The sequence below is a fragment of the Myotis nattereri genome (assembly GCF_964212035.1).
Source record: "Myotis nattereri genome assembly, chromosome: 4".
NCBI lineage: Eukaryota > Metazoa > Chordata > Mammalia > Chiroptera > Vespertilionidae > Myotis > Myotis nattereri.
The window spans coordinates 19,515,001-19,535,899 of NC_138079.1; the positions used below are offsets into that span (position 1 = coordinate 19,515,001).

The following is a 20,899-nucleotide window of genomic DNA, read 5'->3' on the forward strand; positions in this document are numbered from 1 at the left end:
TTCACATGGTAGGAGGAGCTGGGGAACTCAGTGTATCTGGTTTATATAGGCACTAGTACCATTCATGAGGACCTGATCTTGTGTACCTCGTAAAGGCCCTGCTTCCTAAGATCCCTACCTCACACATTAGAATTTCAACAAATGAATTTGGGGAGACACAACTTTCAGATCATAGTACTGGACAAAGTGTGAAAAGAAACACATATACTCAGGGATTTGAATTCCCAATTCAAGTGCCACAAAATAACCTGACAACCTCTATGCCACAGAACTGAGATTGCTGAAAACAAGCACAGCATCTCATCCTGTGAGTCACTGAATTATAGTGCAAATTGTCTACGTTTAAAGTGAATGCATTGATGGTGAAGGAATGGCATCCTGAAAGTTAGAATGCAGAAGTATGGGAACACCATGTTGAAGATGGAGACACTGAAATCATAAATTCTGACAAGTCTTGTTGGCCAGCAAAGCTGCCTCTCCATCAGCATCTGAGGAGATTAACCCTGAATGCCTCAGGGCCTCCCTTGAGTCAACAACCATACAAGACTCTACTGATTCATCATGAATCCATCCATCTTTACTCTAGATCTATAAATGCACTCAAGTCTCAGGAGTCCCTGAAAGGTGACTACAAAGTGTAACCCACAAGGAAATGCATCACACACCAAAACAATGACTTGCTTTTTCTAATTAATACAGACAGAAATCCAAAATACACATGTGAGAATAGATATTAAATGTGTGAGCTTGCCCTAACTGGTCTGGCTCAGTGGAGAGAGCGGTGGCCTGTGGACTGAAGGGTCCCAGGTTCAATTTTGGTCAAGGGCATGTACCTTGGTTGTGGGCACATTTCTAGTAGGGGGTGTGCAGGAGGCAGCTGATTAATGTTTCTCTCTCATCGATGTTTCTAACTCTATTCCTCTCCCTTTCTCTCTGTAAAAATTCAATAAAATATATATTTTTTAAAGTGTGAGCTATTGAATGAAGAAACATAAAGTTGGATCAGATTGGACTTATTGATGTGGGCCAATTAAGCAAATATCCCGCATCTAATGTTGCATTTAATTCTGTAGTTAATGTTGCAGCTTCAGGGTTAGGAAGTGATTCAACAGTTTGCTTGGCTGAAACATGGAGCAAAAGGTTGCCCACAGTGAATAAATTTGAAATTCCAGACCTGCCTTGGCTTGTTGCAGAGGAAGGAATTGCAAAGCTTAGGGAAATTGGAACACTAACAAATCTGTCATTTAAGATAAGACCTACTCACCCACTCTGGAGGTGCCAGAGGACACATCTTTCACCATGACTTGGAGAAGCAAGTTTGAAAGGGGAGTTCCTACATCTTTGAAGAGCTCTGTGATGGCTTTTCTCTGCAGGCCAGGACCAGCGAGAACTGATCCCATGGAATTGGGAAATCTACATGCAATCGGAATAACTGGATCCTGGGGTGACAGGGATGGGGTGGCAGCATTCAATGGTCAAAGGCAAGGTGGGTATGGTTGCTATAATGGACAGCAGAGATAAAGCAGCTTTCTGAATACTGGGACACGCTGAGACCTATGGCAATGGCATTGTTCCTAGAAGTGAAATTGATAGGAAGACTATGAAATGCTTACTTGACCTGTATCAGCAAAAAAGTTCTAGTAAACACAAGTTTAACCCGAATCATAAAAACAGAGAGTTATAGCGCCGCAATCAATTCCCAGACTCAAGTTATAGACCCAGAATCCCTTGAATGGAAAAAGGCCTGGTCTCCTTGAGGAAGGGACTCATTACACTATAAATTATAAGAAAAAAATGTTACAGCTAATCTTTCTTTCAGCTTTCCCAGGAAGATTTTACTAGGGTTACTGTGCATGGGGGGAAATGAAAAAAATCAGACCTTTAGGGAACTACTGGACACTGGCTCTAAACTGACACTAATTCCAGAAGATGCCCAAAGTCACTGTTGATCCACCAGTCAGAGTAGGGGCTGAAGGACGCCAGGCTTCAGTGGATTTTAGCTCTGGTATATCTCTCAGTGGGCCCAACATATCCTCAAATCCAATATAATTGTTTTCCCAGCTCTGGAATACATAGTTGGAATACATTGGAACAAATATACTCCATAATTGTGTGTATATACTTCTATGTATATACACACATATATGTATAATATATATAGTTCATAATTAGAATAGCTATACTAAGTTTATCTGTAATGATTCCTTGAGTCTCCAGCCTACCAGCCTACTCTGCAGATTTTGGACTTGCATCTACACAGTCATATGTGACAAATTCCTTAAATAACTCTCTCTCTCAAGGACTCTCCATTTATCTTTCTCTCTCTCTCTCCACACACACACACACACACACACACACACACACACACACACACACACTATTGGTTTTGTTTCTCTGAAAAACACCAGCTAATAGAGTATCTGTCACATCACACCTGGCATATCATAGATCAATCTCTTTCATTTACACTTTTAAAATGTATTCACTGTTCCCATCACTTTCTCACTCCTTTGAGCTCTAGGGAAAACCATTAAAGTCAATTTGATGAAGGTCACCTCTGGCTCACTAACTGCCCAAATCAGTACAGGCTTTTCAGTCATTATTTAATTTGACTTATGGAGTTTGACATTATTTGTCATTTCTTATTCTTAAAGCTTTCTTTTAATTTATTATCCATGAAACTATCTAATTCTTCTTTATCTGCTTTGCAGCTGAAAATCAGAGTTCTCACATATTCTCTTTAATTTTTTCTAGGGTGTGTTACCCATTTATGTGATTTTGACTTCCATCTATACACCTATTATTCCTATATCTCTGTCTACTGCCACAGTTTGGTCTTCTTGAAAGGATGTGAACATTAACATTTCTTCCCTTTAAACATAACAATTGCTGAGGCTAATGTCCACTAAGCTGTTCAGAACCCTCCCACCCCCAGAACTTTCTACATGAATAAATTATTTTATATTTGAACCTAGGGAAATAAAATTTTACTCTCATTAAATAAATCTCAGATGATGGGAAGTATACAAAGTGATGTTTTCCATAGATGCTCTAATTGCAAAGAAGCAAAGCTAAATTTGAGGCTCAATTATAGTAGTTTGGCTGATTATTGTGCTTAGTTTTTTTGCGTTTGCTTTTTCCTTTAGCTCTGTATACTATATTATTTATAATACTGTACTTTTCTACAAACTGTCTCAAAGCCTTTCTAGAAAGAGCAAGAGCATAAATATATTTATATATGTTTACACACATATAATGGCTTAAATCGGTCCCCATGTTATCATATTACTATTCCCACATCTAGAATCATCAAGACAGAGTTAATTAAACTTTAACCATTTTCCATGTGGAAAGAAGATTTTGGCAACTGTTGTTTCATTTACATTAGAAACTCACAAAGCCTCAGAACCCTGGGTTCATATTACAACTTACAGATGTGGGGCCATCTGCCTGTGAAAATGTCTTAATTTAATAATAGGCTCAAAGTCATACCTCTTTCTTTTTAATCTATTTATAAATACTAACTAATCTTGTAAATGAGTTGGATGAGTTCCATTCTATCATAGCAATTACAAAGGTAGAATTCTGGAATACCAAACAAAACTTGCATAAGCAACTCCTAGCTCCATTTTACTTACGTCCATTAGGAGGTGAAATGCTACTCTATTTAGGACAGACTAGAAGTCGTTTCATTAATTTTTCAACAGAATGTCCATTTTCTCACCTCAAAATTGAGCATCTAAAGGCTACTGAACTGCTTTAATCCAAACCAGAGCTTCCCTTTTCATCAGACATGCACCAGGGACTTCAGTTCCCTGTCCATCTTCTGTCATCAGCACAGTTGGGATAACTGACACCCATGAGGCCGTTTTAGAGCTGTGCTACCCTTTCATTTGTCTTAGATTTCAAAACTCAACCCTTAGATTAAATTAACAAGTTTACCAGCACAATATGAACCTATCTCACCCTAAAAATGTTTTGGTGATTATTATATTCCACAATGATTGTAGGGAGAAAGAGTATAAGTAGAAACAATGTGCAGTAGCACCAGGGGACTTCCATGTTTTGGAGTACTTTCTTCAAGGTTTTCTAAGACTGTTCTTGTGCCCAGGTTTACTTGTGGACAGTGATGCCATCGGGGTGTGGTGCCCAGGGCTGGCCGGGAACTGCTTGGGCCTCGGTGTCCATTTCTCCCATCAGTGTCCGTTAGGCTCTCTCTGACTTCCTCCTCAATTTTGGAGGTCACCAGATACCCCGTGGAGCACCAGGACTGGCCCTAAGGAGCTGTCCTATGGTCACATGCCCAGGCCCTGATTCCTAGTAGGTGGGAATCCTGTCAAGGACATTGCTCCTGCTGAATGGCCCTGAAGATTTTTGGCAAGATTATAAGAAACTGAATTGCCAGCATGGTACTCAAAGACTGATTTGATGTGACTAGATTTTACATGTACAGAGGTGTCCCACAGGAAATACTCGTCTGCGAGCTCATATGCCTCAGGCAGCCTTGGCTATGTCTTCATTTCTAACAAAGGTTTCTATTTAAGGACTTTCTGTACCATCTTATTCAATATTCTTTGAATACCTTTCCAAAAAATTCTAAAAATGTGCTGCAAAACATTAAGATCGTGAATGGATTTTCTTCTTTGACCAAACATTGAAATCATAAGACTCGTTATGTTTATCATTAGTTTAGGATTTCAGAAAGTTCAGAGAACTTTAAGGTTCTAGAGACATGCCTTTCTATATATTGGCTACTAATACCCCTCTTACTATGGCTTCCCTTTTCTGTCCTTGAACTTATTTTAAACTCTCTTTACACATATCTGTTTTTTTTTTGTTTTTTCTTTTGTTCAGACCATGGCAAAATCTTTTAGAAAATTTAAAATCAGAATAAAATGGAATATTTAATGTTCCGGAAAAAAATTTTTTTTCTAGGGCCATTGATAAGTTCTATCTATTCTAGACATAGGGAAAAATATTTTATTTAAGGAAAATAATAGTAAAGCTTAAATGTGCGGAGACATATTCCATCAACTATTTTGTAGTGAAAAAATGTCCATAAACTTCTAATATGACTAGAAAATTGTGTGCTGTGCTGAAGATCAATGTGTATGCATTTGGGTTCCAACATTTTTTTTCACCTGACCGTAAATAGCTTCACAAATAGCTTGCAAAGCATATAATAAAGAAATTATTTATAAAGCATAAGCAAGCCAAGTCAAATACTTCAGAACCACAATTCTAATTATATGTCATGTTTTTAAGGTGAAGAGGAAGAAAGATGTCGTGGTCATTCAAGGATACCCACAGCAGTTTAGAATATTTATACCTGGTGATTTTTTTTCCTTTTTTCTTTCAGAGGTAAACAATTTCAGAATGGCTATGATGTGCTATAATAGCACTTTTTAAAAGACTTTTATATATTTCAACTTGATGTTTAGTGAAGAATGTAAAGAAGAAAAAATATATTAACCAGGGATAATCAAAGTTAAGATAGATTAAATTGTATTCCCAAAAGCTTACCCGGGTCACTGAGTCAGGAAGAAAAAAACAGGTTTCTTGAATGTCATTTCCAGTGTTCAAGTCACTGGTTTGTTCCAACTCTGTGCCAAACATCCACACACAATACACAACGCATAAGAACCCTTGCTCTCAAGGGGTTTCAAAAGAAACAGGCCATTACCTTTCCCACGTACTGAGGTTCGGAGCCCATGTATTCTTCCAGCACAAAGAACTGGTTCCATACCCAGCCACGTTTAACTCGTTGGAAATGCATTCGCCGCCCTGGCAGGTGGAGAACATTCTCTCGTGGCTCCGTGGCTAAAGTCTGCTGTGGCTGCGGTGGGAGCGGTGTTAGGAGGCCTCCATCAAACAGGACCCAGAGAAGCAGGGACAGGCAGTTCCTTGTAAGCATTGGCAAAGGCGTTCCTAGAGCAGGGCAGTCAAAACTCCAGCACTTACTGTGGAATTGTGGAATCCAGGTTTGAGGTGTCTGTGGCCTCCCCCTCTTAGCTTTCTGTTTTAGTGCAGAAATGATAATGCAGGCATTAATCCTTTTGATGAAACGGCTTCTGCAGTATTATATTCCATCTAAAGGGACCTATAAGACAGATTAACAGAGATATATTAAATGGCTAGAATCGCATGATAGTCATCAAAACTCTCATTATATCTGGCAGCATTTGAAGAAACAGAGAGGTCTTTTAAAAAATATATTGATAAATGTTCATTGCTATTCAACCTGTTAATTTTGTGAAACTAAGCTTTTTACAGACTGGAAAAGTATTAGTTTCAATGGAGCAAAAGGTGTATCATGAACAGAAGCAATATTTTGTTTAATTCAATAATAATTTTAAAGATAAAACAGGGATCACTGTTTTTAAAGGGAACCAAGGGTAAGGTTTTGCAACCTCAGCACTGTGGACATTTTGGGGTGGATGATTCTTTGCTGCTGGGAGCTACCTTGTCCATTTTATGATTTTTTTGAAGCATCTTATTTCCTCTGGTCAACAGATAACAAGTAGCATCCTCCCCACACACCGTGTGACACACAAAACTATCTACAGACACTATCAAATATCCCCTGGGAAGAACAAAACGGGCCAAGATTGAGAACCACAGATTTGCAGAATAAGAAAAAAGCAGACAATTTTTAAAAAGCAAAAAGTTCCCTAGTAAATAATACAAAGAATAAGACCATTCAGGAAAACAAAAAAACAAAACAAGATAAATTACTAAATGTAACAGTAAATGATTGTAATAAAATATAAACTATTACTAAACTGTCAGATGACTTTACAAGCTTTAAGTTTTAAAAAATATGCTCTCTAGCCTTGAATACCGGAAACCCTAGCTATGTGGGAATTATTTTGTAGAGTTTGTCCAGCTCAGAGCAATTTTGACTCCCTACCAGATGGACAACCTCTATTCTGCATGTAGGTAAAATGAGCTTTAAATTTCCCCTTACAGCAAACATTTCCCCCCATTCATTTAGTTAAGGTTTACTGAGTATCTACAATATACTAGGGTAGTGATGGCGAACCTATGACACGCGTGTCAGAGGTGACACGCAAACTCATTTTTTTGATTGATTTTTCTTTGTTAAATGGTATTTAAATATATAAAATAAATATCAAAAATATAAGTCTTTGTTTTACTATGGTTACAAATATCAAAAAAATTCTATATGTAACACGGTACCAGAGTTAAGTTTGGGTTTTTCAAAATGCTGACACGCCGAACTCAAAAGGTTCGCCACCACTGTACTAGGTCATTTGGTATACAGTAGAGAAGAAAACAGAGATAATTCTTGCCTCTCTTAAATCAAGAAACAGCAAACAAATTAATGGTTACAAAACTGGGTAAATGTACCAATGCTGTAAAAATAGGCAAGCAGAATATCCTGATGACAAAACTTAAGTTAGCAAATTCAATTTGGTAAAAGCCTGTGATATGTGATAATTATACTAACAGCTATAGGAATAGGGGCATCCCTGTATTTTGCAAGCAAGCCGAAAAGACATGGCTTGATTCAGGGTGAATTTATACTTGGCATTAGAGGCACAGTGTCCACAGCCTATGAGGTTTTCAAGAGCCAGAAATGTTGGAGGCTGGAAATTACATATAATACTTCCAAAATAAGAGAACTAAAATCAAAATCAATGCCTGTTTAATTAAATGTTTATAAAGAATGGCATTTTGTCCACCTGTCAATTCAGTTCAATACTTATTCAGTTACATATAATATAATAAAAAGTACAATGCGCTCTTCACAAATATTGAAATATCAACATTTAATGTGGAAGCAATTCCCCATGCTTGAGATAAGATGTGAGATGAAGTGTTTTACTCTAAAAGCATTCTATAAGGACACTCCAAAATAGGGTATGACATTTTTTAATAATCTGAATGGGTGAGACTTTTAGACAGAATCATAAATAGTATATATTTTATTGCATCTTTTCATTCTGGAAAATTAATGTTCATAAAAAGTTAACTTCGACCTATATTGTCCAATATGGTAACCACTACCCATATGTGGCTATTTGGTTGAAATTTGGCAATTTGAGATTGTGAAGTGCTCTGCTTTTAAACTGTATACCAAAATTCAAAGACAGTATGGCAACTAAGAATTTAAAATAGCTCATTATTCATTTCCATATTTATTATTTGTGACACACTAATAGTATCTTAAATATAAACTGTGATGTTAATTTTATCTCTTTTTACTTTTTAATGTGTTTACTAGAAAATTAAAATTGTATTTGCAGCTCACATTTGTGGTTTGCATTATTTCCTGTTGGACAGCATGGGTTTAAACAATAGAGTTTAAATTGCAGGCTGTGATTTCTACTTAAGTCATTTATTCTTAGCATTCAAAATGAAATTTCAAACGTGAACTGTATCATGCCTGTGTAACGATATATTTAAGAGGTTAGAGAATGTTTGCAACTGTTTTCAATAAGCCTGTGTAAGCCCAGTGTTCACATTTCCTTCATCTGTTTTCAAGTTTAAATTGCTAACAAGGACATCCAATATGTTTTAATTTCTTGAACGTTCAGCGTCTTCTATGATTCTTCCTATACTTATGCAGTCCTCGCTCAGGCGTGCTCAGACACATGGGAAGGTAAACACCGATAGAGAAGATGAAGGGTAAGACCTCTACCTTCCAAAACCTAGTCTAGTACATGGAGCACATTAGATTGTATTTCTACCTTTCTATTCCATGAAAATTTTCTCCTCCACTTTTTAGAAGGTGTGAAGTATCAAATTTTAAAGAGCAAGAACTCCTAAGGTTATTTCCCTAAATAGGAGTCTTTTTATTTTATAGTAGAAATTTTTGATGTTGGACATCTGGCTATTTTCATCGTTACTGTCACCACTTTGATTCCAGCTGCCCTTTCCCCTTTGGAGCCAAAGGTGTCTAAAATATGAGTTTAATTCCCTACTAGAGTAATCTTCTAGAAATCCTAAACTACCCATGGCATTTCCCACCTGTTATGCTAGAAAGTGTGTCTGCAATATGAGGGGATTGACTTACAAATGATTGAGAAGTAGACGAGAATCTATAATAATAAATGCATAATATGCTAAATAGACCAGACATTTTCCTAGACATCCTTCTGGACAACCTTCTGGATGAAGCTGGGGCTGAGAGGGAAGCCCGGGTCCCGGGCATCTGCCAGCAGCTGGAAGCCCAGGTCCCAGGTGCCAGAGGGAAGCTGGTGCCAGCAGCCAGGGGAAGGCAGGCCTACTCTTGCACGAATTTCATGCATCGGGCCTCTAGTTTGAATATAACACAGAAAGTATGTTGTTTCCTAAGGTAATTTCCCAGCACATTAAATATTTACATCATGAAAAGCAGAAGCTACACACAAAATATTATAATTAAGGCTCAAGTTAACTGGAGCCATGGAGGAGTACAGCATGGAACACGATTCCCAGTTCCCTCACACGCACATTCTGCGCTCTGCTTTGGCTCTTGTTGAACACACTCTACCTCGGCGTGCTGTGTTCTCTACATTGTGTGTGTGTACACTTCCCTCTTCTTCTTTCTCTAAGAAGGCTGATCCTTACTTATCCCTGCCACCAAATCACTTTTACCATTTTCCTTAAAACAGAATCAAATATTCACAGAAATAGTTATTAGTGCTTTATTCTTGTATGTTCAGTACCCGTGCAACTGCTCTGTGAAGGAGATGGTCTCATTATACCCATTTTACAGATAAAACAGGAACAGAGCAGTTAAAGGACTTGAACATGGTCCAACCTTTAACACCTAGAGGCAGCTTTGAATCGGGGCAGTCTGCTCGAGAGCCCATCCTCTTGCATGCTGTCCTAGGCTGCCCTGTGTTAATGAATGCATAAACAGAAGAAAGCATCAAGGCTTTCAAATCCTAGCAAGACAAGCAATATGAGTTTAAAGACTTGAGTTTCAATATCTGTTTCCCAAAGCTAAGTAGGTGTTTCAATACTAAGCAGCTTAATTTTTCTTAGACTCATTTAGATCTTGTGTAGAATTAGAGGATCTAATCTATCAGGTCAATATAGTAACTCTGAAGTCAGGGTACTCAGGACTCCCAGCACTCAACTACCAGAATATAAAAAGAGACACATAATTCTAGGCAGAGGTGAAAAAAAACACACCTAAAACCAGTAAGTGACAAGGCCAGGACGTTAACAGGATTGGACGGTGGCTGCAAAGTAAGAGACTGCACAGCAGCCCAGCTAATCCACCCAGCAAGGGGCTGGACAGGCCAGGGGACCTGGCATAGGTGCTGCACAAAAAGGAAGGTGAGTGGTGTCCACCTGTGCAGGCTTCTTGCAGTTCCCTTGGACTGGGGCTGCCGGGCAGGGTCAGTCAGGTGAGAAGGCGGCTGGTAAGACATCCTTGACAACTCTGGATCTGGGAGTCACTTCCAGCCTTGGTATGCACAAGTCATAATAAAATGCATGAATAAAAAGATGGGCTCTAAAACAAGACAGATCTGAGGAATCATTTCAAATGAAGTCACAGCATTGTTTTATGCTCAGTACTAAAATCTGTTAAGCAGCATTTGAATTGTGGGGACACAATCAACAATGCTATGTCTGTGGAGCTATATGCGTGATAAAATAGAACACTTCATATTTCATCACAAATAGAAAGTGTGTGCGTGTGTGTTTTGTAACTCGTGCTATTGCACTAGATCCTAAAATCCCTTCCAAGACTGTAGCACTGCAGTCCCTCAGGGAACAGATGAACAGAGATTATTTCCAGCACAGGACGCTGCTCCCAGAAGATCCCAGCCTCTAGACAGGTTTCAGCGGGAGCTTTGAAAGGGTTGTATCACAGCAAAAGTCATGCAAGGAGACTGAAGGGCTCTTATTCTTAAGCGAAAGGAAAACAACTCCCCCAGGCACGAAACACAGCCTGACTTATAAGAAAAAAACTATAAAACCGCCAACCTGGGTCCACTTGCCCAGCACCAAAGGTGCTGTTATCAGAGCAAGAATAGCAGACTTGTTCTGGGGTGTCAGCACCCTCCGGGAACATGGGAACCTTAAAGAAGACATATTTGATACCAAGACCATCACCAGGGCTGTGCTTTATTCCATACATTGGGTTTGGGATATAGTGTTTAAATTTGGCCCTAACTGGTTTGGCTCAGTGAATAGAGCATTGGCCTGTGGACTCCAGGGTCCCAGGTTTGATTCCGGTCAGGGGCATGTACCTTGGTTGTGGGCACATATCCAGTAGGGAGTGTGCAGGAGGCAGCTGATCGATGTTTCTCTCTCATCGATGTCCCTTCCTCTCTGTAAAAAAATCAATAAAATATATTTAAAAACTAAAAATGTATATTTGTCTGTTATTCCTAAAATTTTGTAGAGGCGAGGTGGCTTTCCAAAGACTTTTCAAATCTGAGTCTCAGGAGTTAAATATTCCTTTTAGCAGAAGGGCAATTTTTTTTTAATTGTCATATATCAAAGCAGGGGATACTTGGGTGTGAAATAGCCTGTGACAGCTTTTCTGTTAAGTGTGCCCAAAGCTAAGAGATATAAAAAGGCTGTGGTTGCTGTCGATATTTATATAGTTTTGGGTGTGTTTGCTTTTAAGAACAACTTCTGATGAAAAAATCTTATTTCGTGTAAATTACACGCAAGGTCTGCCTTTGTTAGATGTTTTCTTAGGCTGACAGATGCGTTAATTATTACAAATGCTCCTCTGTGAAGGGCAACATTCCAAGGCTGCCTGTGTATTGGAGAACTCTTTCATGGTGACTATGCCTCTGGCCCAGCTATAATGTTTAATGTCAATGTAAAAAAAAAAAAAAAAAAAGATTTACCCTCTTCTCTCAAGTGAAAAAAAAAGATATTTTAATTTAAAATAATGTCATGAAAAAAAGATATTTTAATTTGAAATAATGTAGAGAGAGGCCTTCTTTTTCATATTATGAAAATAGAATAAAATAATATATGTAATCCAAAAATTATTAAAATGTCAATCATAAACTTTATACCTCACTTTATAGAAATGTTTACCTTCTACACATACGATTTACAAGTGATTTAACTATATTTTAAATTCTCTGCTTCATAATGTATAAGTGCATTATCTTCACGAATCATCTAAAGATTCATGTGATAATTTAAGAACTTGAGTCCTAGCCCTAACCAGTTTGGCTCAGTGGATAGAGCGTTGGCCTGCGGACTAAAAGGTCCCAGGTTCAAATCCGGTCAAGGGCATGTACCTTGGTTGTGGGCACATCCCCAGTAGGAGGTGTGTAGGAGGCAGCTGATCGATGTTTCTCTCTCATCGATGTTTCTAGCTCTCTATCCCTCTCCCTTCCTCTCAGTAAAAAAATCAATACAATATATTTTTTTTTAAAAAGAATTTGAGTCCTAGAAAAACTATCTGAAGGTTTTAACAGAGACATTGTGATGTGACATGTTTAACCTTCTTCAGAAATGAAAGCAGTTCTTGGAATGCCTTGGGGATGAACAAACATTCCTACTAAACCTCACTTGGCATTAGTAAAGTCACATCAAAATAAAATTTTGCCATCTCTGTGGTTCAGCAGAACCCTAACCCCTCTGGGAAACTGATACAGGGTTGACCTGCTGGCAAAGTCACAAACAAGTCCCAGCTTAGAGGGCTCAGTCCTCTTAGCATAATTAGGCTTGACCTTATAACACTCCCCAGATCTTACCTGGGAAGCTAATGGGCTGAGGGAAGTACATGGAGTGTAAACATGATCAAAACAGGTGAAACTCACAAGAACTATAACTATGGTAACCACTGCATTGTTTACCTCAGACTCTAAAAGGTCAGTGCGGACTGAGCACAGATGGAAGTCCTTCCTCTTGAGTTGGACTTACCCGCCCAGTCCCCCAATATTTCCAAATTATCTCTTGTCTTTTCTATTTCATTTGTGTGCGGCTCCTCTTCCAGATATTGAACCCTGAACCACGCGGGACGTGGGAGGAAACATTTACGACAACCCCAACTCTATTTTATAAATTTGACACTGAGAAGTAGAAATAGCAAACCAATTTCTGTTGCCCCTTAGGAGTAAAACAAAGATGCCTAAAAGTGATAATTACTCTATGGTCTTAATTTGTGGAGTTCACTGATTCTTACTCTCTGATTTGTCCTGATCCTACTCTCTAATGCACACATATATACATATATACATGTATAATAGCATATATTACATGTATAATAGTATATATGAGAGGTCTAGTATATATTATACATGTATCATACATATATAACATGGGACATCTTTCCAGTAAATGATGACAAGGGACACAGACAAGAGATTTGAGAGCACATTCACTCTCACGGTGGGAGTTTGACTACATTGTTAGAACACCCTTGATATGGCATTTTACCTTTTTGATCTTTCTCAGAAAAACCCATAACACCAGTCTAATAATCAGAAAAGCATTACACAAGTCCCAACTGAGTGACATTCTGTAAAATACCTGAGCAGTAGTCTTGAAAACTGTGAATGTCATCAAAAGCAAGAAAAACCTGAAAAGCTGTCACAGCTAAGGGGAGCCTAAGAAAACATGACAAATTAAATGTGATGGATGAGATCCTGGAACAAAAAAAAAGAACATTAAGTCTAAGGAGATATGAATAAAGTATGGATTTTAGTTAACAATAATGTATCAACATTGATTATTTAATTGTAACAAATGTATAATATTAATGTAAGATATTAAGTATAGGGTTGGCTGGGTACAAGGTACTATGAATCCTCCTTACTTTCTTTTCAATTTTTTCTGTAAATCTAAACCTGTTCAAAAAGTAAAGTTTATTTAAGAAAAAGAAAAGGAATACATAGGATTTGTAGCAAGGATGTATTATTTTTTTTTAAAATTAATCTTTACTGTTGAAAGTATTACCTATAGTCCTGTTTTCCCCATTGATCTCTTCTAGCCAGACCCAGGCCTTCACCACCCTATTGCCTGTGTTCATGGGTTATGCATATATTCATACAAATTATTTAGTTGATCTCTTCCCTCCCACCCAGTCACCCTCTCCCACTTGCCCTCTCAGATTCCACAGTCTTTTCTATGCTTCTATGTCTCTAGATCTATTTTGTTCATCAGTTTATTTTGTTCATTAGATTCCACATATGAGTGAGGTCAAATATAATACTTGTCTTTCTCTGACTGGCTTATTTGGCTTAGCATAACGCTCTCCAGTTCCCTATGCTGTCTCAAAGGGTAAGAGATCTTCCTTTTTAACAGCTGCATAGTATTTCATGGTGTAAATGTACCACAACTTTTTTATCTACTTTATCTACATGGTCTCTTTAAATGACAGAAAACAATTCAGACTCCACTGGAGAATTTGTTGATGAATCAATGATTAGTATACAGAAAAACAAGCAAGCAAAAAGGCAATTATTTATTCTGTGGAAATAAACAAAAAATTACCACATATGAAATTAAATTACCTCATTAAATGTTATATTGAAAAGTAAGACTATAATTTTTGCAAGATTACTTTAAGACATAAACAACACACTTGGGCAAATATATATTTATTAGACATATGTGTTTAGTCAATGCTAGAAAGCAAGACAACAGATTCAAAATGGAGTCACTTGTGCTAGGTCCCATGTCAACAAACCAAGACTTATTTTCAGTTTCAGCATCTCTTTTCTAATGGCTAGATGCAATGCTGCCGATTTATGAATCACTGAACCAAGCCAATTAGATCTTCAAATTTATTCAGCTGAATTTTTATTTTTTAAACCAAATCAATTCTTAAGAAATTAGAACCCTTTTTTATAAATTGAGAGATTGTGGTTAAATAAATGAGATGTTTTAAAAATATTTACTGATAAATGGCTGTTATCTCATTATCTGGAGGCTTGGTTATGGCTAAAAATGGTGCAACCTACTTTCTAACAGATACAAGAAACAATTACATAAAGTAATGGGACAAGAGCAGGAGAAAAACTATGTGTAGATTTAGAGTCCTCTTTGGAGATTACCTTTGTAAATGATGGAAATCGGCACTAGGAATAATTCAAGGGCTGAAAGACACAGAATCGCCATTGTGATTACCACTGCACCATGCCTGGAAGTCTACTTTAAGTAGGAAAATAGTTTGGGTTTTTATTCTGCATTCAAATTCTGTATCAACAAAATAAGGCAAAATGCTCCAGCTGTGGTAGACTGAAGAGGGCTTACAGGAAGCCAACCACTAGGGACTGATGGAGAGCTGCTTGGATAATTAGCCTAGAGTAGGATTAGATTAATCCCACTTTTAGCAAAACAGCCAAGACGGTGAGGGATCTTCAATTTCATCACACTCCTTCAATTTCATCTTCCTGAACTCTCAATCATATGCAGTTTAATCAGGGGAGAAGAAAAACAAAAAGTGGTACATTCTGAGATCGAAACTAAAGAGTAGGGTACCGTACTTCTGGAATGGCGCAGTGAGGCATTCAGCAGACGCCCTCCACAACACAAAAGCAATTTCACTGATGACATTATTTGAAAACAATCATTTTAAGTTGCTGGAAATTGTCTTAAGTATATACAGCAAATGAGGAAACACCCATGCAAGGAAATCTATTCATTCTTGGTACGAATTACAAGAGTCTGTGACATTGAGCCCTGACCAGCTTCCTTAGGTGATATTTTAAAATTTATACATCCCGGGTCTGTGTTACAGAGCTCTCTTCTCTGGGCAGGTGTAGCCAAGAAGTCCGAGGCTCCCTCTCCCCCCAGTTCCCAGGCTGGAGTTATGCTTTCAGCCCTGGGAGGAAGGCTGGCAGCAATGTTTCTCGTGCTCCCCTCCCCAGCCTGAGTAGCAGAAACCCTATTTCAGGCAGGTGGGATGGAGAGTATTAGACTCCCTTTTCACCAACCCTACTCAGAGAGTGAAATTCTACTTCGCACACACCAGGTAAAGAATACTAGGGCCTAAGCATTCTACTATCTCACTTGGAGGGCAAACATTCCACATGTGTAGCAGCAAAACAAAGACTAGGATTGCTACCTCCCACCACCACCAGTGCCCACTCCAAATGAGGACAACAGTGCAGAAGTGAGTCCTCAGTTCCCAGCTCTGTTTCGCTGGTGCAGACATTCCTCGCAGGAAGAAAGAAGGCCAGAAGGACAGAGAGCCCCACCTCTCTGCCTGGTGGAACACACTTTATTTTGAACAGAATGCAAACTCCTTATCTGGGGAAATTGTTGAAAATAATGGAGATCTTGGTGGAGAGCAATTATGAGGAAGTTGTAGACCTATGATACAAGCAAATGGCACAACAGCTAGAAGCTTAATAGAGAGAACTAGGCAGAAAGACAACCAAGAAGAGCCCTGGGGGAATCAGTAAACTCCGGGGGTTGGGGAGGTTGTGCACATATGCTAAGCTGAACTCCTTCAGTGGCGATCACTGGAGGGGATGAAGCAGATGTGAAAGCATTCTCCAGACCCATCAACACAGGCAGGAGCCTCACTGGCACAAGAGGCTTCAATACATCTTCCAACACGGACTGAGCAATACGCCGCTCTGACCCAGGGGTAACTCCCAGGAAATCAATCTTAAAAATTATACTCATCCCTTGAAGTCTGGGAAAATGTGTGTATATCCAACCTTGTGCCCTCTCAAAAGCAATTAAAGATGAAACTTTCCAGGTACTTGTCCCCAGCTAAACACGGAGCAAAAGTAAACATAAAAATGCATGCAAATTCACTGATCAGTAATAGCAGCCTACAATCACATATATTCAATGTTAGAGAGTAAAAATATAAGTGGCAAAGCAGGCTCAAAAACAGCCATTGAACAATAGGTGGCTTATGCATATGCAGGGCCAATACCACATGTAGCCATGTTAAAAGTTCAAGTAAGAAAACAATAGGAATGAGGATATCAAAGGTTGCACATTGTGGATGTAATAGACATTTCCAAATGAGTTCATCCAATTCACTGAGCAAATAAATGACCAAGCAAACAGCAAGAACAATACCAAGGGGAGGGAACTGGAGTTTCAATGTCCACTGCTGTTACAACATATTATTTATAAAGTTCAGTTTTCAACAATTATATGACATGCAAAGAAGAAGGAAAATGTAACCCATACCCTGGCGGGGGCGGGGGGGGGGGAGTCAGAGAAATATGCCTTCAAAGGGGCCCAAATAGTGAACTCAAAATACAAAGGCTACATCAAAATAAAAAGCTCCTGCACAGCAAAAGAAACCATCAACAAAACAAGAAAGCCCACTGCATGGGAGAACATATTTGCCAATGTTATCACCGATAAGGGTTTAATCTCCAACATTTACAGGCAATTCATACAACTTAACAAAAGGAAGATAAACAATCCAATCAAAAAATGGGCAAAGGACCTAAATAGATACTTTTTGAAAGAGGACATTCAGAAAGTCAAGAGACATATGAAAACATGCTCAGAGTCACTAATCATCCGAGAGATGTAAATCAAAATAACAATGAGGTACCATCTCACACCTGTCAGACTGGCTATCATCAACAAATCAACAAAGGACAAGTGCTGGAGAGGATGTGGAGAAAAAGGAACACTTGTGCACTGCTGGTGGGAATGCAGACTGGTGCAGCCACTGTGGAGAACAGTATGGAGTTTCCTCAAAAACTAAAAATGGAACTCCCATTTGACCCAGTGATCCCACTTCTAGGAATATATCCCAAGAAACCAGAAACACCAATCAGAAAGGATATATGCACCCCTATGTTCATAGCAGCACAATTCACCATAGCTAAGATTTGGAAACAGCCTAAGTGCCCATCAACAGATGAACGGATTAGAAAACTGTGGTATATCTACTCAATGGAATACTGCGCTGCTATAAAAAGGAAGGAATTCTTACCATTTGCAACAACATGGATGGAACTGGAGAGCATTATGCTAAGTGAAATAAGCCAGTCAGTGAAATATAAATACCACATGATCTCACTCATTTATGGAATATAAAGAACATTATCAACTGTTGAACAAAAATAGATAGAGGCAAAGAAGCATCGAACAGACTGTCAAACAACAGGGGAAAGGTAGGGGAGGGTTGGGGGGGTGGGAAAGAGATCAACCAAAGGACTTGTATGCATGTATATAAGCATAACCAATGGACACAAGACACTGCTTGGCGGGGGGCAGTGAGGGCAAGTACCTGTGGGTAGGGGAGGCCAGGGGGAGGCCAATGGGAAAAAAAAGGAGATATATGGACTACTATTTGTAATAACTTAAACAATAAAAAAAAATACAAAGGAATTAAGCAGCTATACCAATCATGGACTTTTGACCTAATAGCTCTCAGCCTGAAGTGAAGAAATAAAGAACCAAGGGGCCCATTTACAGATACGTCTTTAGCATCTTTATATAACATCATTCAATGAAATATTATTTGGTTCTGAAAAAGAGAAAAGTACTGAAATGTGCTACAGCATGAACAGACCTTAAAAACATTATGCTACATGAAAGGCACTAATCACAGAAGACTCTATATGTGGATTTCATTAATAAGTACCCACCACTGCCACTATAGCCTAAGAGAAATCATCAAAAATATGTAACCAGCCTTAGCCAGTTTTACTCAGTGGATAGAGGGTGGGCCTGTAGACTGAAGCGTCCCAGGTTTGATTCCGGTCAAAGGCACATACCCAGGTTGTGCCTGAGTTAGATCCCCAGTGGGGGGCATATGAAGGCAGCTAATCAATGATTCTCTCTCATCATTGATGTTTCTCTCTCTCTCTCCCTTTCCTTTCTTCCTTGAAATCAATAAAAATATATTTTAAAAAATGTAACCTTATAGGGGTGGCTCTGGTCTAATAGGACTATTAGCCCTGATCAGTTTGGCTCAGTGGATGGAGCGTTGGCCTGAAGACTGGGGGGTCCCAGGTTCGATTCTAGTCAAGGGAATGTGCCTTGATTGTGGGTACGTCCCCAGTGGGGGGTGTGCAGGAGGCAGCTGATCTGTGTTTCTCTCTCATTGATGATTCTGGCTCTCTGTCCCTCTCCCTTCCTCTCTGTGGAAAATCAAAAAAATATATTAAAAAAAACTAGGCAGTACACAGGATTTGGCCAGCAGACCATAGCTTGCTGACCCCTAAAATCAGAGATTTCTTTGAATAGTACCTTTTGAAAGGTGGGGTGGAAAAATAATTCTAAAGTCGCTGATAATTAGATATCAGCATCATACTTCCATCTCAATAAGACAATTGGGTGTGTTTAATTCTCTTTCAAATACATGAAATGTTTTACAATTAACTTTGGAATCCAGGGAGGTGTTCAATAAGACATTATGATGCCCAGGGAGTTTCCTCTATCTTTATCCAACACTTATTCTTTGTGAGGGATGAGCTTTCAAATAATATCCCTCTATTGTCATGTAAGGGTAAGTACCATTCAACACACAGTAGGAAACATGCCACACCCCAGAGTGAAGAAGAGACACTAAGCTGCACTGACCTAAGTCATTAGAGGCTCTAAGTAATGTCCCCAGTGGGATGTAGGCATGTTCCCTACTCTCGTGATTAATGAATACAGTATTTCAGCAGATGCCTGCTCTGCCTTTCAGCACTTGCACCAGATGGGTGACAGAAAGGAAAACAAAAGCCATAATTCCATGACAGCTTCTAATATTGAATCTTGATGTATCTGGTCTCAAGGAGCAGATCTAACGACATTTCTATCTTTTTTATGATTATTTTTTTTCTTCTCTCACCCTGTCTCTTTCTCTCTTAGGACTTGTCATGCTCTTAACATTGGTGAAAAATACATTAACATTGAACTCTAGGAGAGGATGCAAGTAGCTCTCATTCTTACAGCTGGCAATCGAATGATGGGATCGGGGGAGGGAGGATCTTGGCACCTGCACAGCTGCTACGCTGCACAGACTTTCTCCGATGATAAACGAAGTGTCCTCTACTTGCTGGTGTGAGCACGTAGATGGATATTGACTTGGGCAGGTGCTGAGCTTTTCATATATTGCATTTCATTCCCTCTCAAGTGCCAGCAGAGTCTTTCTCACTTCTCACGCAGTTAATCATTCATTGCTTATTAAACAATTAATAAAGTCCAGAATCTCGATTGCTTTACAGATTAATAAATCCATTCAAAATGTCTTGGTAATTCCAGGCTTTAAAAGTCAGTGATTCTGAATTGAAGGTTCTGTGTAAAAGGCAGTAAAAATAACACAGCATTTCTATTTCTTACTTAATCAGAAGGTTATACTTTTCACTTATTCCATATAGTGATTTGGAATTGAATGTTTATTCAAATGCAACACCAGTGACCTATACGAACATGAAGTAACAGAACCATGTAAGTAAAAGAGGTCGCAGCTGCTTGTCGGGTCAAGATTTTGGCAATGAACATAAATTTGTCAAGCTATTGCACTTTGCATCATTATGGTTTGGAAGAAAAATCAATAATGCATTTGTAAGGGTCGTAGTAATTGAAACAAAACATAGAAACAGTCTGTGGTGAGGCCACATTTTAGTTGAACTCACAATGGCATGTTATAAGAAAATTCAATGGCAAACCTACAGCTTTGTAGACTGAGAAGCTAATCAATCAGTTCTCGAAAACTTGCAAGTAGAGACATATAATATAACACCTATATTACACTGGGTATAGCATACAAAATAGATAATTATCTGTTATCTTTGTAAATATATTTAAAAAGTACTTTTTAAAGTTTGGCAAGCAAATATCTATTGCCAGTTTATTTGCAGATGGTTGAATTAGATCATATAAAAATTAGCATCATCATACATGGTTTTGGATCTAAGTTTGGGAAATACTCATTATTGTGATGTTTGCAGTTGGAAAGAGATGCTGCTTCATTTGGAGCCAGATTAAATGAGGGAGGGAGGCAGGGATAGAGAGAGGAAGAAAAGGAAGTTAAAAATTA

General features: G+C 38.6%; 1 protein-coding gene across 3 annotated transcripts in view; it reads right to left on the minus strand.

The window, feature by feature from the left end:
- Positions 1-20,899, minus strand: part of CDH12 (cadherin 12) — a 728,469-nt gene that overhangs the window by 174,301 nt on the left and 533,269 nt on the right. For all 3 annotated transcript variants that reach the window (XM_081088630.1, XM_081088631.1, XM_081088632.1), the window contains one exon: positions 5,684-6,100. In XM_081088630.1, coding sequence (XP_080944756.1) covers positions 5,684-5,914 — 231 coding nt within the window. In that variant the 5' untranslated portion in view covers positions 5,915-6,100. The remainder of the gene's footprint in view (positions 1-5,683; positions 6,101-20,899) is intronic.